Source organism: Cryptotermes secundus, unplaced genomic scaffold (genome assembly GCF_002891405.2).
Source record: "Cryptotermes secundus unplaced genomic scaffold, Csec_1.0 scaffold580, whole genome shotgun sequence".
Taxonomy (NCBI): Eukaryota; Metazoa; Arthropoda; class Insecta; order Blattodea; family Kalotermitidae; genus Cryptotermes; species Cryptotermes secundus.
Window position 1 is genome coordinate 16,570 of NW_019720171.1, and position 13,921 is coordinate 30,490.

Consider the following 13,921-nt stretch of genomic DNA (forward strand, 5'->3'; position numbering starts at 1 on the left):
TACGTACAATCGCATTCAAGAAAAAATGATATTCGCAATATTACATAAGGTAACAACGATAGTGTGCCCAATATTGTCTCCACGGGGAGTCTCCTCTTTAGTCACAGATGGTGTTTCTGGAAGAACTGAAGAATACTTTACTTTGCACGCATTTCTATTCTAACACATCGTGTTTTCTTAAATAATATAGCTAGGAAATAAAAATTTGTTACTCAACAATAAACAAAATTCAATTATACCAACAGACAGCATAGCCTGTGTGCAGGACTCAAACCCCGACTTTCATATAATCGTATCTGGATCAAGTAAAGTGTTCACTGTTTGCAATTTTATACGTGTTAAAGACTATCATCATTCATTATGTCTCCAGGATGAACTTCTTACTTAGGCAAAATATTCTTTATGAGTAAGTTAAACTGGTCGGAAGTAACCACAGAATTTCGCACTGTGTCCATTGTTGTGATTGTTGATTTATAATGAAGAGGTCACAAAAATACGTATATGCACGTTTACGATCTACGTCGTGCTAACCATGCGACACCCTCTATCCGCAAATGTTGGCACAAATCGCTGACAAGCGGCGGTCGCTCGGTCGGTATAGTTGGCTTGCACGCTAAAAGCCACGGAGTTAATTTTTTACTATCTACGTCGGTACGAAATTTCATATACGTATTTCCAGTCGTTCATGAGTTATAACCAACAAAAGCGAAAGGTGAATATTAACTTCAATCAGACACAAAATTATTATTACAGTTCACAAAGTCGTGCGTCCGCCATGATGTTATTTCAGATTGTATGACATAGAAACCTACTACGTTGGGATAGGTTGCAATGACATAACATCCTTATGAAAATTCATAACAGTCGAATATCCGGTTCAATGAGAGACATATAGACCCGTCGCTAGGAGGTGTATATGTGAACATCAGCCGTTGCTAGGTAATGCCCGCACGCAACAATAGAGGAGCTCTCGCGATACATGAGCAGTTCAGTCGTCGCTATGTAACGCGCTTAGAACACGCGTGCGCGGTGACGTCACACAAGAATAGAGGTGAAGCAGTGTGAGTAGGTGTGTTCAGAGTCGGGATTTAGAGGACTGGGGGTTGAGTGGTTAAGTTACAAATGAGTTCAAGAGCTCCATCAGGTTTTTGTTGAATTTAGTGATTTGAAGGACACGGGTGTCGGACAGAGTGTCTTTTACGGACTTCACTTTAGGTAGTTTGTTCAGGACCACCTCCCGTTTGGCGAAAGTGGTATCGGTAAAATTTGCCGCCCGGCCGTGTTTGTGGCAGTGCTGTGCGAAACAACATAACAAGCAGTGAATATGAGTGTACACCAAGGTGGCGGACGTCCCAGAACCGGGATTCAGGAAATACCGGAGACAGGAGTTCTCATCGTTGAAATTTGAATGCCATGCTATAACGAACAGATACCCAGAAGCAGCTTCTGTAGCACAATAAGTACACGAAACGCTCAGTGGCATTGATATCATTGCCAAATACACACCGGCTAGAGTAGGGGAAGACTCTCAGTTCATAAATATTGTGAACAGTGCGGAGGAGAACAGAGCAAAATTTTGCAAATTTTTAGATGGTAAGCGGTCTTCAGCGCTCTCTACGGCATGTACATGGTAACACTGAATGAAACTAAGACCGTCCTGAAGGTGAATGCACGGGCAGGGCAAAATACAGCACTGAACATTTTCTCATTTCAATCAACGGCCCAGAATGACAACTTCCAGGCAGAAAAAGGACGCAAGAGGCATGTCTCTGAAGATACCACACAAAGAGTCAAGAAGTATACAAAATCAGTCCTACTGCTCCGAGACACTCAACACCAGTAGCCGCAGGCTCCGCAGAGCAATGGGGAAAACGTTTGGCATCGTGTGCAGCATTATGGGCCATTAGAAGAATTTCAGAAAATAGGTTTATCAGTACAGGCTCCCAGTTCGTCCAGTAATGAAGCTGTAGCCACTGTAGTGTGACAGATAATGACAGAGCTCCGTGAAGCTATGTTAGAAGAAGATAGAATAAAGGTTATTGCAAAAATGATACTTAATGAAACAAAATGTCTGCTGGAGTTTATAGGCCGCTCAAAATCATAGAATTGAATGCAAATGTCATTTAGCGGCAGCGCTATGAGCTCAATGAACAGCTGCAAAATGTTCATATAGATGTGACTTTACTCTCAGAGACACATTTGCTACCCTATGCAATGTTCTTTATTTGAAATTATCACTTATATCGCGCTGACCGCTTCTCAGAAAGAAAAGGCAGAACTGCGGTTGTAGTCAGAAAAGGCACTCACCTTGGCTTTCAGTCCTGCCCTTGTTTGGTTCAGTAGATGCCACAGAAGTTGGCATTCCGTCTGGTAATAGTGAAGTCCTACTTGAAACAGTATATAAGTCGTCAGGCCACGCCTGGACTGGCACAGACATCACAGAGTTCTTAAGATTTAGAAAGAAGTCGCTGCTGGCAGGAGATCTAAATCTTAAACATCCATTTTGGATTTGCGTAGTTTCAAAATCTTCAAGCGCGAAACTATTGAATTTACTGCGTACTCATAAGTTTGAAATTTCAGCACCACAATTTCCCACTCATTACTCTCCTACGGGGAATGGTGACGTGTTCGATGTTGTTGTGCACAAGAATGCTCGGCTGTCAGAAATCATTGTCTCTGATATTCTGCACTCAGATCACTCATTAATCGCTTTCCACTTGTCGGTACTGAACATAGGAAATTTGTTTAAAAATTACTTATCGTATTTAACATAAATATACGTATCTTAAAGATTACAATAGGAGAGTTTCATGGAGGTAGGCCTAGGTCCAAATGAGGGCTGTAGCGCCAATGAAAAAAAAAATTACAATTCTTATTCAAATTGGAAACTTGATGACTAAAAGCAGAGGTCATAGAAACAGTGTTGTACTCGTATATTGTTTTATGCAGTCAAACTGCAGAGAAAAACAATTTGAAATAATTAATTAAACTAACTCCTTGAAATAAAATCATTCTTGAGTAATACCAGCCTCAGATGTAATTCTAAAGTTGGCCACCATTTTTAAAAGATTCCACCTCTGATATCTCTATTCAAGTCATAGCCCTATGTAAGTAAAATTCCCTAACATTTCCTTTTTTAGAGCGAGGAATCATTAGTCTCATCCAATACTCCGTCAGACTAAGGACCAAAACCTGTCCGATTTCAGAGGTTCTGTATTCAATATAATATAAATTTCCCTCTTCATCTCGAGGCCATCTTCTTCGTCCCCAGATGAGGATGAAGGCACTAAAGCGATAGGGGACATACCTATTTAACAAGATTTGATGGAATGAATCTGCAGTGAATGAACATCGAAGAGAATTGGCTACACCCATGCTAACAGCAAGAAAGAAAAATATAAAAATTTGTGTAACGAGACCTGAACCTGTTAAACTCTCTAGTCTTGTCAATTATAGCTTCATTGCAGCTCACATCACCGACAGGAACATGATTCAGTGAGATAGGTACTAAAGTTTTTTCCTTGGCACTACAGCCCCAGTGGGCCTAGGCCTACCTCCATGAACTTCTCCGTTCACTTCGGTTTTTCTCTATCTCACACAATCGGTAGGACCCCTTGGGCGGGTGATCAGCTCGTCGCAAGGCCTCTACCTATACACAAACAGAGATAAACGCACAAAAACACACACTAAATATCCATGCCCTGAGTGGGATTCGAACCCACGATCCCGGCTTCCGAGCGATCGAAGACAGTTCATGTTTTAGACCGCTCGGCTACTGTGACTGGCACTAAAGTTTAGGACGTATAATTTAGGTAGAACACTAAAACCTGTAAGGCAGGAACTACAAATCACATCAGATTGTGGCGCAGTAACGCCAGTTCCTCCGTATGTCACTAGGATTGAACATGTAGGGAATATGGGGAGACACTCTTCTCCATAGCCCACCATACAAGTCTTAACAGAGCATTGAGCCGGTAACGTAGTTAGCTACATCTACCGACAATTTGCATCAATTTAGTGCGTAATTTCATTACGGTCATCATTACTCTGCATTTTAAAATGTGTGTAATGCTGATAAAGAGTGCAAAGTCATATTTCATGTTTCGCTGAATCATACAGGATTATGGTGATAAAAATGAACTTGAAACAGAAAATCTCTCGTATCAACCGCTTTTTTTACAGGGACTGTAAACAGAATCAGTGTCTGCGAGAGATAATGCTTGTATATCAAGGTTTTAGCGTAGGTCGGTCGCTGGCGGCCAACCTCAAATGCTGCGCAGTTTGTGACTGCATGTGCTTAAGAAATGTAACAGCGCTATGGCCATAACACAAGTTAGACCGGATTAGCTGTATTACCTCAAGATCTGAAGAAATACCAGGATCAAAGTCGTTGCTTGTCATAAGGAATATCTGGAAATTTATTCCATATCTTGGTAAATTATTGTTTCCCTACGTCACTAGGTTGTGCTGTCAAAATGAAGGAAAAATCATCCATTCGTATATGCAATTGGCCAACGGTCAAATATTGTCGGAAATTAATATCGGAAAAATTAACACTAAAACTCTAAAGCCAATAAAATTCTGATTACTGTCTGCAAAAATAAACCTTTTTTGGGTGAGTCTGAAATTGAAAATTAATATTCAAGAACTTTTTTTACGAAATAAATATGAACGATACATCTCTGATGTAGATCATTTGCGACTTTGCGAATTTGGTATCAATTTAACAGGTAATATATGGCTCTATGTTGTGATTCATTTCATGTGATTGGCTTTAAAGTATATATTTTTAGTTTAATAAATGAACATCATAAGTGAAATCGTGCGAAAAAAGTTGAAGTAACGTTCCCACTGTTCTTAGATGTATTTAAGCAATAAATTTCCTTTAATTGAAGATGTTCTGTGACATACTGGTCGTACATCTGCAAACTTATATCGAGCAAAAATAATGCCTAATAAACGATAGGTGGATTCGATACGGTTATCCAGTTAAGCTCCAGCGGAGAGAGCTGGAACTGCTGTAACTCGACGAAGTTCTGCTTATGCACTCTCAATTACTGTGCTGTGTTTCAGCGCCGTCGTAGTCAATATGCCTAACACACGTGTTGAATACGCAGACACGCATTTTGTGTACGGTTTCTGCGATGGAAGTGGTAGGGTTGCTGTGGCGCGTATCTGCAGAAATGTCCACACCACGAAACATTTGAGAATGTATAGGGAACACTGAGGGAGACTGGTTCCTTCCTACGAGCGAATACACAACGTGAACATGGCTTGGAGAAGATGTTCTGGCAGCAATGGGGCGAAGCCCAAGTACACGTTTAGGCAGAAATTCCAGAAGGACTGGTGTAGAACAGGCATATGTACGGAGAATTTTCACCATGAAGTTTTCTATCCGTGTCATCCCCAACGAATAAAACATTTCTTCCAGGCAGTAAAGCTAACCGCGTGAGATATTATAAATTGTTCTAACCATGGCTACACATTCCATATGATGTCCTGTTAACGGACGAGATTCAATTTACCGGGGAGCGTAGAACCGTCACAAAGAATTTGCCCTTTTGATTACATGAGAATCAACATGAAGTAGGATAATTTCACTAGCAGCACAGAATTTTTATTAATGTGTTGTGTGGATTATTAGGCAATAACCTGATTGGACCTCACGCTATTGAGCCATGTTCAACCTGATGGCATCTGTGCCGTCCTTCCTTGTTTACGTAACTCAATCATTCTCATATACCACTTGATTTCACCTTCCTCCAGTTGGTTAGGAAGGAAACGCTTCGTCCATGTATTGAGGGTTGGAACCTAGTCTTTCTTTTGCCATCTGCTAACGGGGAAGATTTGTGTAAAATTTTGTTTAGGCTGCGCCCTCCAAATTCTTCTTCTATTCTCGCACTGGCCTCTTAGGGCGATTGACCGCCGTGTTGGGAACGCTGCAGCAAAGTACAGAAACATAGCATCTGTCGAAGAATGTGAACGAGATACGAAAAAAACAGGCTAACATTTTAGGAACTGTTTATCATGTGTGAATTGTAAGGACTTTCATGTTTCAACAAGAATTCGACCACCTACCAGCTTTAACTGCACCGTACTCTGTCATGTTAGTACTTCATAAATTGAAAACCAAATTTACATTGTCAATGATGTTTCTTTTGTGAGTGCCGCCTACCTTCATAAACTTCACGATGTCACAGTAAGTACAACTTCAGAAGCTGGCGGGATCATATCTGACAAAAATGGCTGTCGCATATTAGAGCAGTATGAAGACAGTGTGGTTTCTATTGACATGGTGCTCGTGCTAGTTGCATTAAAATTGAAAATTATTCGAATAAGGATACAATGATACAAAACTTATGTTTTTCCAATAAACATCTATTCATAACACCGGAAACTAATAATTTTTAATCTGATTTCATTGTGCTTAATTTCCTTGTTATTTTAAAAAACAACTTGGTTTAAATTTAAGGTGATCTTTATCGACTAACAGAAGAAAGCTACCACAGAGATCTCTACGAAATGTATGGGAAAATCATGAAGATAACTGGAATCCCGGGGGTTAAAAACATGGTGATGGTCTTCGATCCTGACGTCATTGAAAAGGTAAGTGTTCACAAGTGACGCATTCTTGGTCTGCATTTAGCTTCGTGCTGACGGAGTGCGCAAATGTGTTTTATGGTTCTTGCATTCTTTCAAATTCTTAAGGGGGAAAAAATCCCCTAGTGCACCACAGAGCATTCGAAGAAATTTATTTGATGCCCCCCCCCCAAATATTTTAGGGACCTCGTAATGTATTTTAACTGGGATAAACTATCTCAAGAAGCACTTACAATGAATTTAATTTAGTGGAGTTTATCTGGTCTTTCCTACGGTATTTTTCCACAATTTCACAAGGTCCTTTCTGTGATACACTGTCAAATAAAAAAACATTAGCCTCTAGGCTGCAGCCGACCGCCGACGTACAGTTGCCACGACCGTCACTCGAGCGTTACAAGGCTAGTTCACAGCACCACCTAATGGCAGTTTTTGCGACCAGTGATTTGCAGTATTAGTCTGGTTTTATCATTATCAGTTTGTGATTGCTCCCGCAACCAACCAATGAGTGTATTAGCACTGTTACAAAAGACATGTTATAATAACACATGGCATTATCGGTTGCAATTTTTTTAAAGTCATGGGAGTCTTGATAACTTCAGTCCATTCTTACGATATGTCAGCATTACGTTGCTGTTTACTCAACATAACTGGGATATCATCTGCTCCAATGAACAAAAACACAATCGGAATCAATGAACGGAAGGAAAAATTTTGTTTCACCTGTGTCCAAGTGAATGTTTTTCCATGCCACAGTTTCAGCAAAAAAAAAAAGCACAATGTTGAGAGATATTCTGAAATTAGTCACAAAGATTCTGATACAAAATTTCATCTCGGTTCTGATATTAGGTAGAAAATGTTGCGTGGCGTAAACTTGAACTCTCCTTTCAAAAGTCTCTCTTTACTAGGCCCAATAAACATTCGAAAAAGCGAACTTTCAAATTCACTCAATTCGTTTAAAACAAAATACATCATTTTAGGACCGAGAACTAATGAGGGAGACCATGTTGTCTCCATCAGGTTATCTCTTTGAATATTCTGGAAACAGAGCAGAAAATGTGCCATCATTTACAGAAGACAATAACGAGAAGGACAGAACATAAGCCTAAAGATGAACTGACGAATGGCCTAAAAACATGTAACTTCCTCTCCCCACACTCTGATGACTCTACATATGTGGTTCATACTCTTCAGTTGGCAGTAATGAATAGAGTGGTGTTCAGTGATAATTCGACCAACGAAGAACTTCATATGGGTTTGGCTTTAAAAGGCAAAATGGGATGTGGATATATTTATATATCTTGCAGGATTATGCGTCAGATACCAATCTACGGCTCCAGAAAATTTTGCCCATAAGAATTATTTGAGCTTCTGAATCGGTAGGTAGCAGTAGCGTAGCTATGCTACAAGCCGGAAGGTCACGGGTTCAAGTCCCGATGAGGTTATTGGATTTTTTCAATTGACCTAACCCTTCCAACCGCACTATGGCCCTGAGGTTCACTCAGCCTCTAACAGAAATGAGTACCAGGAATTAATTAAATAATCTTCCTGGGGAGTAAAGCGCGGCCGGTGCGTAGGGACCGCCATCTTTGAGCCGATTGTCTAAATATTGTGGGAGCCTCAACGTCTCACAACCCTATGGGCCTTCACGGCCTGTTACAGGGATAGCTTTACTTACTTTTACATACCGGATGCTCTCAGGCTCTATAATCATTGTTAATGTATATTTGACGATAGAGACGGAAACAGTATCCGAAACGTCGAATACTACGTGCGTATTCATACCCTTGATAGGCTAAGTAGACGCTGTTGCACACACTCGCCGATAAAGTTCCTAAGAACGTTTCCTTCTGCTGTTTGTCTGAAGGTGGGTGGTGACAGTATGTGGGAGAACGGTGGCAGAGGGAGCTATTGAGCAATTGTATTATCACGTGTATTCATGACTAGTAAACGAGATTTGGGTTCATGTATCAATTTATCGGATATTCACTAGCCATAACTACAAATATTTATAACACTTTCAAAGTTGCTCTAATAATAACGCATAAGTAAATCCTTCTATATATGCATTAACTAGTCGTTGCTAGGTAACAGATTTATAAAACGGCTATTCATCTGCAAAATTTCTCTATCCGTTTCCTGACAACTGATTATTACACAGGAACTATAACTGACACGCTCCAGCTACCCCTGACCTAGAGCACATATGAAGTATTCAAATCACAGGTTAAGTCTTCACAGGACGACTTCTAATTCATTTTTGAACTACGAAATTCCCGTCTCTAGGTTCTACCGACCATTAACTATCTACTGCTTCAGTTATCCTGGGAATCTCGGATAGAAAACTTCTTTATTAAAGACAATTGCGTAACCTAGCAACTAGTCACAGAGCGTATCTTATAACAATGGATTCCCTATTGTTTTCACGTTCTTAAGTGGGAAGTTGTTTACTGGCCGTAGCAAAGAAACGGCAGTTCTTCCACTGTTGCCTGTATTCGTTGCCGCGAGAATGATTACGGACATTACTGTTATAGAAACGGCACATGTGTCACAATATCACCAACCGTCATTGTTCAGTCAGACAGTACAGGTTAATGAAACATTCTCAACAGCTACCATTCACTGTTTCTGTGCTCAGGTGTACAGAAATGAAGGACCGTGGCCGATCAGAGACACAGCAACAAGTTTGGCCTATTATCGACTGATTACAAGAAAAGATTTCTTCCAAGGTGTTGGAGGCGTAGCTATAACGTAAGTAGAATATCACATTGTTGCCATACTACGTGATAATTCCATCTTAATGAAACAGCTCTCTCTGCTCCTAACAAATTATTCAATCACGTACTGATTTAGAATAATTTTTTTTTTCCATTTAAAAGCCGGCCACGGTAGCCGAGCAGACTAAGGCCTGTACTCGCTCGGAAGCCGGAATCCTGGGCTCGAATCCCACACAAGGCACAGATGTTTGGTATGTGTATGTGTTTATTCTGTGTTTTGTGTTGTCCTGTGTTTAGTAGAGGCTCTGCGATGAGCTGATCACTCGATCAAGGAGTCCTACCCTTTGTAAAATGATTATGAAAATGAAAATCATAAGCCAGAGCCCAAAGGGAATGTAGAGCCAGTAAAAAAAAAAATCAATTTAAAACTGTTCACACTTCATTACCTATCCACTTACATGCTCTCCAGTTCTTCAGAAGTTAATAATTGCCCTGGCAGGTAACATTGTGTGTTTTTGGCACTTGGAAGTTACTTTCCACGTTCAAATGTAGGCTATTGGTTCCAATACTTAGCCCGTTTCAAAATCCAAATAATCCCGTCCTCTTCCTTTTTGTCATATAATATAACTTCTTACTCCCATATAAATTATGGTCTGATCGCCTCTATGGTCTAGTGGTCAGAGTTCCTGGCTACAGATTCAGAGGTCCGGGTTCAATTCACAGCGCTACAAGATTTTCTGTGAAGCAGTGGGTCTGGAACGGTGTCCACTTAGCCTCGTGATTATAACTGAGGAACTATTTCTAGGAAATAGAGGCTCCGGTCTAGAAAACCGAGATTAACAGGCGTGGCCATTCGTTGCGCTGACCACGCAACATCCTCTATCCTCTAAAGATGGCACTAAGTTCGCCGACAAACGGCGGTCGCTCCTTCAGTTTAGTTCGCTTGCGGACTACAGGCCACGGAGTTTGTTTCTTTGTTTATATATTTAGGTCTTCCGTGTGGATCACCTTTGTACAATTCCGCATTTGTACATACGCCGGGAGTGGGCGGCGATTTCTTTGGAATACTGAATCCATATCCAAAGGCCATTTTGCCCATTCAGAACCTAAGGATGCTCCATGACTTCTTGTCTACACAACCACATATTACTGGGCTTATAGTTCACAGTCAGATAATGTGAATGGGGGGGTATAATACGAGGATGGAGAAAAATAAGTATTAAGGAGCTCTGTAATTTAAACTTCTCAAAAAATATTTCAGATTGATCGCCTGAATAAGGATACGAGATGCTAAATATGTAGCATGAATGATGAAGATGAGATTCATGAGAAATATCAGCCCGGAAAACTTAAGGGAAAGAAAAATTGGGAAACCCAGACGTATATATGATGATAATATTCTAACCGGATTTTATCTCCGCAAGAAAAATATGTCACAAATGGAGGTAAAACAACTGTCATGGACTAATAGGTTTTCTACGTGGCCCACTAGGTAGCAACACATTCCAGCTTCATAACAGTCTAGGTAGCAGACGCGCATGCGCACGTTCAGAGGCTGGTTCTATTAGTCAAAATGGCTACTGTTAAGGATGTACTACAGAAGAGCGAATTTTTGTTGGGCGCTTTGTGAGTAGAAGGCCTAAATACAAAGGATATTCATAAAGATGTTTCCTGTTTACGGTGGGAAACGTTTGTCCGTAAAGTGGTTCACAACTGGATCGAGAATTCTCTCAGGAACGTTCTGCAGATGGTGCCTAACCAGTTGCGGAAGTGACTGACACAAGTTAAATGACGTCTGTGTTGCGGCTCTCGACGCATTGGTAAAGCTGTGGGAAAGGAATGTTAATGTCGGTGGAGGATGTGTTGAGAAATAAATGTTATTTCCAGGTTCGAATATCACGTGTTTCATGTTTCATATATATCTGCGACGTATTTACTAAGTCTCTTTCGTGTGTGTGCATATATATATTATATGATTATGAATCATATGAGGGTTACTCACATATATCCATAGCTTATAGTTGATTAAGTATTAAATAGATATATTTAAGACTATTTTTATGGTATTACTCATTTCCTAGTTAATGTGTGTATATCAAATTTGCCAGGTTCCTGAGTTGCACGCTGTATCCAGCATGAATTATTGAGACAATGAGGTATTTCACTTCTCTCTGTAAGCTCTCCTGCTCACATATTCTGCACATACGGCCATAATTGTCCTAACTGTGGCAACAGGATTTAAATATGTTACACCAGCTACGTTTTATTTCAGTCAAGGAGAAATATGGCAGAAGTTCAGGTCGAAAGTGAATCCCACTATGATGCAGCCCAGGTCAACTAAACTCTATGTGGCACCCATCGATTCCGTTGCCAACGATTTCTTGAAGAGGTAAATTATATAATTTTATACACACGCTAGGCTTACTTGCACATACACCCATGTAATCTTTCTCTTTACAGATAACAGTAAGGAAAGATAGTAGAAAAGCATGTGACTACCCTCTTTCAATATCACACCACGGAGTTAATAGCGAATATCCACAGATATTATGAAATGTACACTCTCATTCTTTGCATATAGAGCAGCCACAAATATTTATACACGTATAATATTACAGTAGAGCCTTTGGATGTTGCCTGCGTACTTGTGCCAAATGTCTTTTGTTTACACTAGTAAACTCCACTCGCTTAAACCTGGTGTTATTCCTTTATTTATATTTCAGCCATTATGCTGAGACTGAAAGCAACTATATCCCACGAGGAGAGGCGCCAATATTACCCGTTCTATTTGATACTGATTTGGATAATAGTGTCTGCAAAATACGCACAAATGTTCATCACACCTCTTCCTAAAGAGTGTCCTCTTCATTACAGAATCAGACTGATAAGAGACGAAAACTTGGAAATGCCTGATGATTTCGCCAACGAACTCTGCAAATGGGGATTAGAGTGTAAGTATCCGTAAAGAGTAATGTAACACGAGATTCATAAGCTTATAGAAAATTTTACCACAGAAGATATTGTGCGGGAGGGGCTGCTCGGCCGTGGCCGTGACTCTAATTTTCTGCATTCAGGCAGCTCAAATTTAGCTGTAAATATTATATATTCTATGAAGAATATTTTTCTTTTTATTTCCAGACATTATAATTGTATAATTCCCTCCAAAAAATATTTACTCTTATTTATGAGAGCTCCTCTGTAGTTCCCACAAAAATGAAAGACCTACGTGAGGTTTGGGTACGTTCTGTAGCCTTGCGAATGTTAATCTTCTTTGTCCAATTAAATTTTACATAATTTTATATTACATTACGTTTTTAGCGATAAGGGTTTTCTCGGTGTCATGCACTTGGGGTGTTAGTGGTCAAGGAAGTATCTCACCCCGACTGGATTTGATATGAAAACTATTCGTTATAAAGGAAAAGAAACCCTCTTTGTTTTAAATGTGAAATTTGACTTCCCGACAACTGAAGAATGCTGAATAATAGTCCAGTGTCAGAGTCCGGCCCTGAACCCGAATCAAATGTTAGGCTCTCTTGGGCCTCGACATGGAGGGTTAACTGGGTGTAAGTCTTAGTTGGATGGAAGAGGGAATTTTGGTCCCCGAGCCTCGAACTTGGAGGTTGTCATTAGGAAGTCTGTGGGAAAGCTGCGGACTTGATACGAAGTTTTAATGTAGTGCAGAAATAATTTCAAAGCTGTGTAAAGATTAGGAATTAAAAGGGCATTTATTATATAAATTAGAAAGGCGTACAATTCTTATTACCCAGTTCAAGAGGAATTTTCCCGTCTCTGTTCACAAAAGCAACCAATATCCCCCGGGGAAAACTTCATAACAACGGACTAGTAGCTCCGTACTTCGCGTCTGAAAATACTGATGAATACAAGAAATGCTGGAGCGGACACACAGGTGAATCCCGGAGATTGGGGTTGTGCTCAAGTTGGTGAAACGTTTGTGAAAAGGTCGTGGTGTTCTCCTCAGCACCCTGACTGTATGTTCTTCCTTAATGCGAGACCCTTATTTCCAAAACCATATAAATGAATAATATAAACGACAGTAATATATATCTTAATGTTTGTGTTATTAGGTTGCTGGTGGACGAGAAAGCAGAAGTTCAGAATTGAATGGTAGCAAGCATTACTCGAATTTCTTCATGATTCTGATTTGGCACTATCTTTCCCAAATATTTAAAATTTGCATATTCTGAAAGGCTCCACAACCTGCGTTTGTGTTAACATTTTCCCCTGCATTCTGGTGACAAGTTACCAATTTATTATCAGTTCTTTTTGCGTTTACTTCTAGACTAACTCACTTACCGGCCTCAATTATTACTTCCATGTTTTCTTTATGGTAGCTTTGTTAACTCCCAACGAATTTACGTCATTTATATAGACCACAAGGCTAAGCAATTGAACTAAATTTCATTAACAGGCGATTTTCTTTGTCCTTCATAAAGGAACTCGAGAAAATGGCTATGAACTCCTTCCTCTACCGGAAATACAGAGTGTTAATAAATATACGTTAACAATGCTCTGCGGTAGATAGATGGGTTCAGTCTGATCAGATTTTGTTAATACACCCATGTCCGGAAAGGCTTTGTTTACGCGCT

The 13,921-nt window shown here is 40.1% G+C and overlaps 1 protein-coding gene across 3 annotated transcripts in view; it reads left to right on the forward strand.

The window, feature by feature from the left end:
• Window positions 1–13,921, forward strand: part of LOC111867746 (probable cytochrome P450 301a1, mitochondrial) — a 56,089-nt gene that overhangs the window by 5,083 nt on the left and 37,085 nt on the right. For all 3 annotated transcript variants that reach the window (XM_033752848.1, XM_023857881.2, XM_023857871.2), the window contains exons 2-5: window positions 6,473–6,606; window positions 9,236–9,348; window positions 11,587–11,703; window positions 12,189–12,265. In XM_033752848.1, coding sequence (XP_033608739.1) covers window positions 6,473–6,606; window positions 9,236–9,348; window positions 11,587–11,703; window positions 12,189–12,265 — 441 coding nt within the window. The remainder of the gene's footprint in view (window positions 1–6,472; window positions 6,607–9,235; window positions 9,349–11,586; window positions 11,704–12,188; window positions 12,266–13,921) is intronic.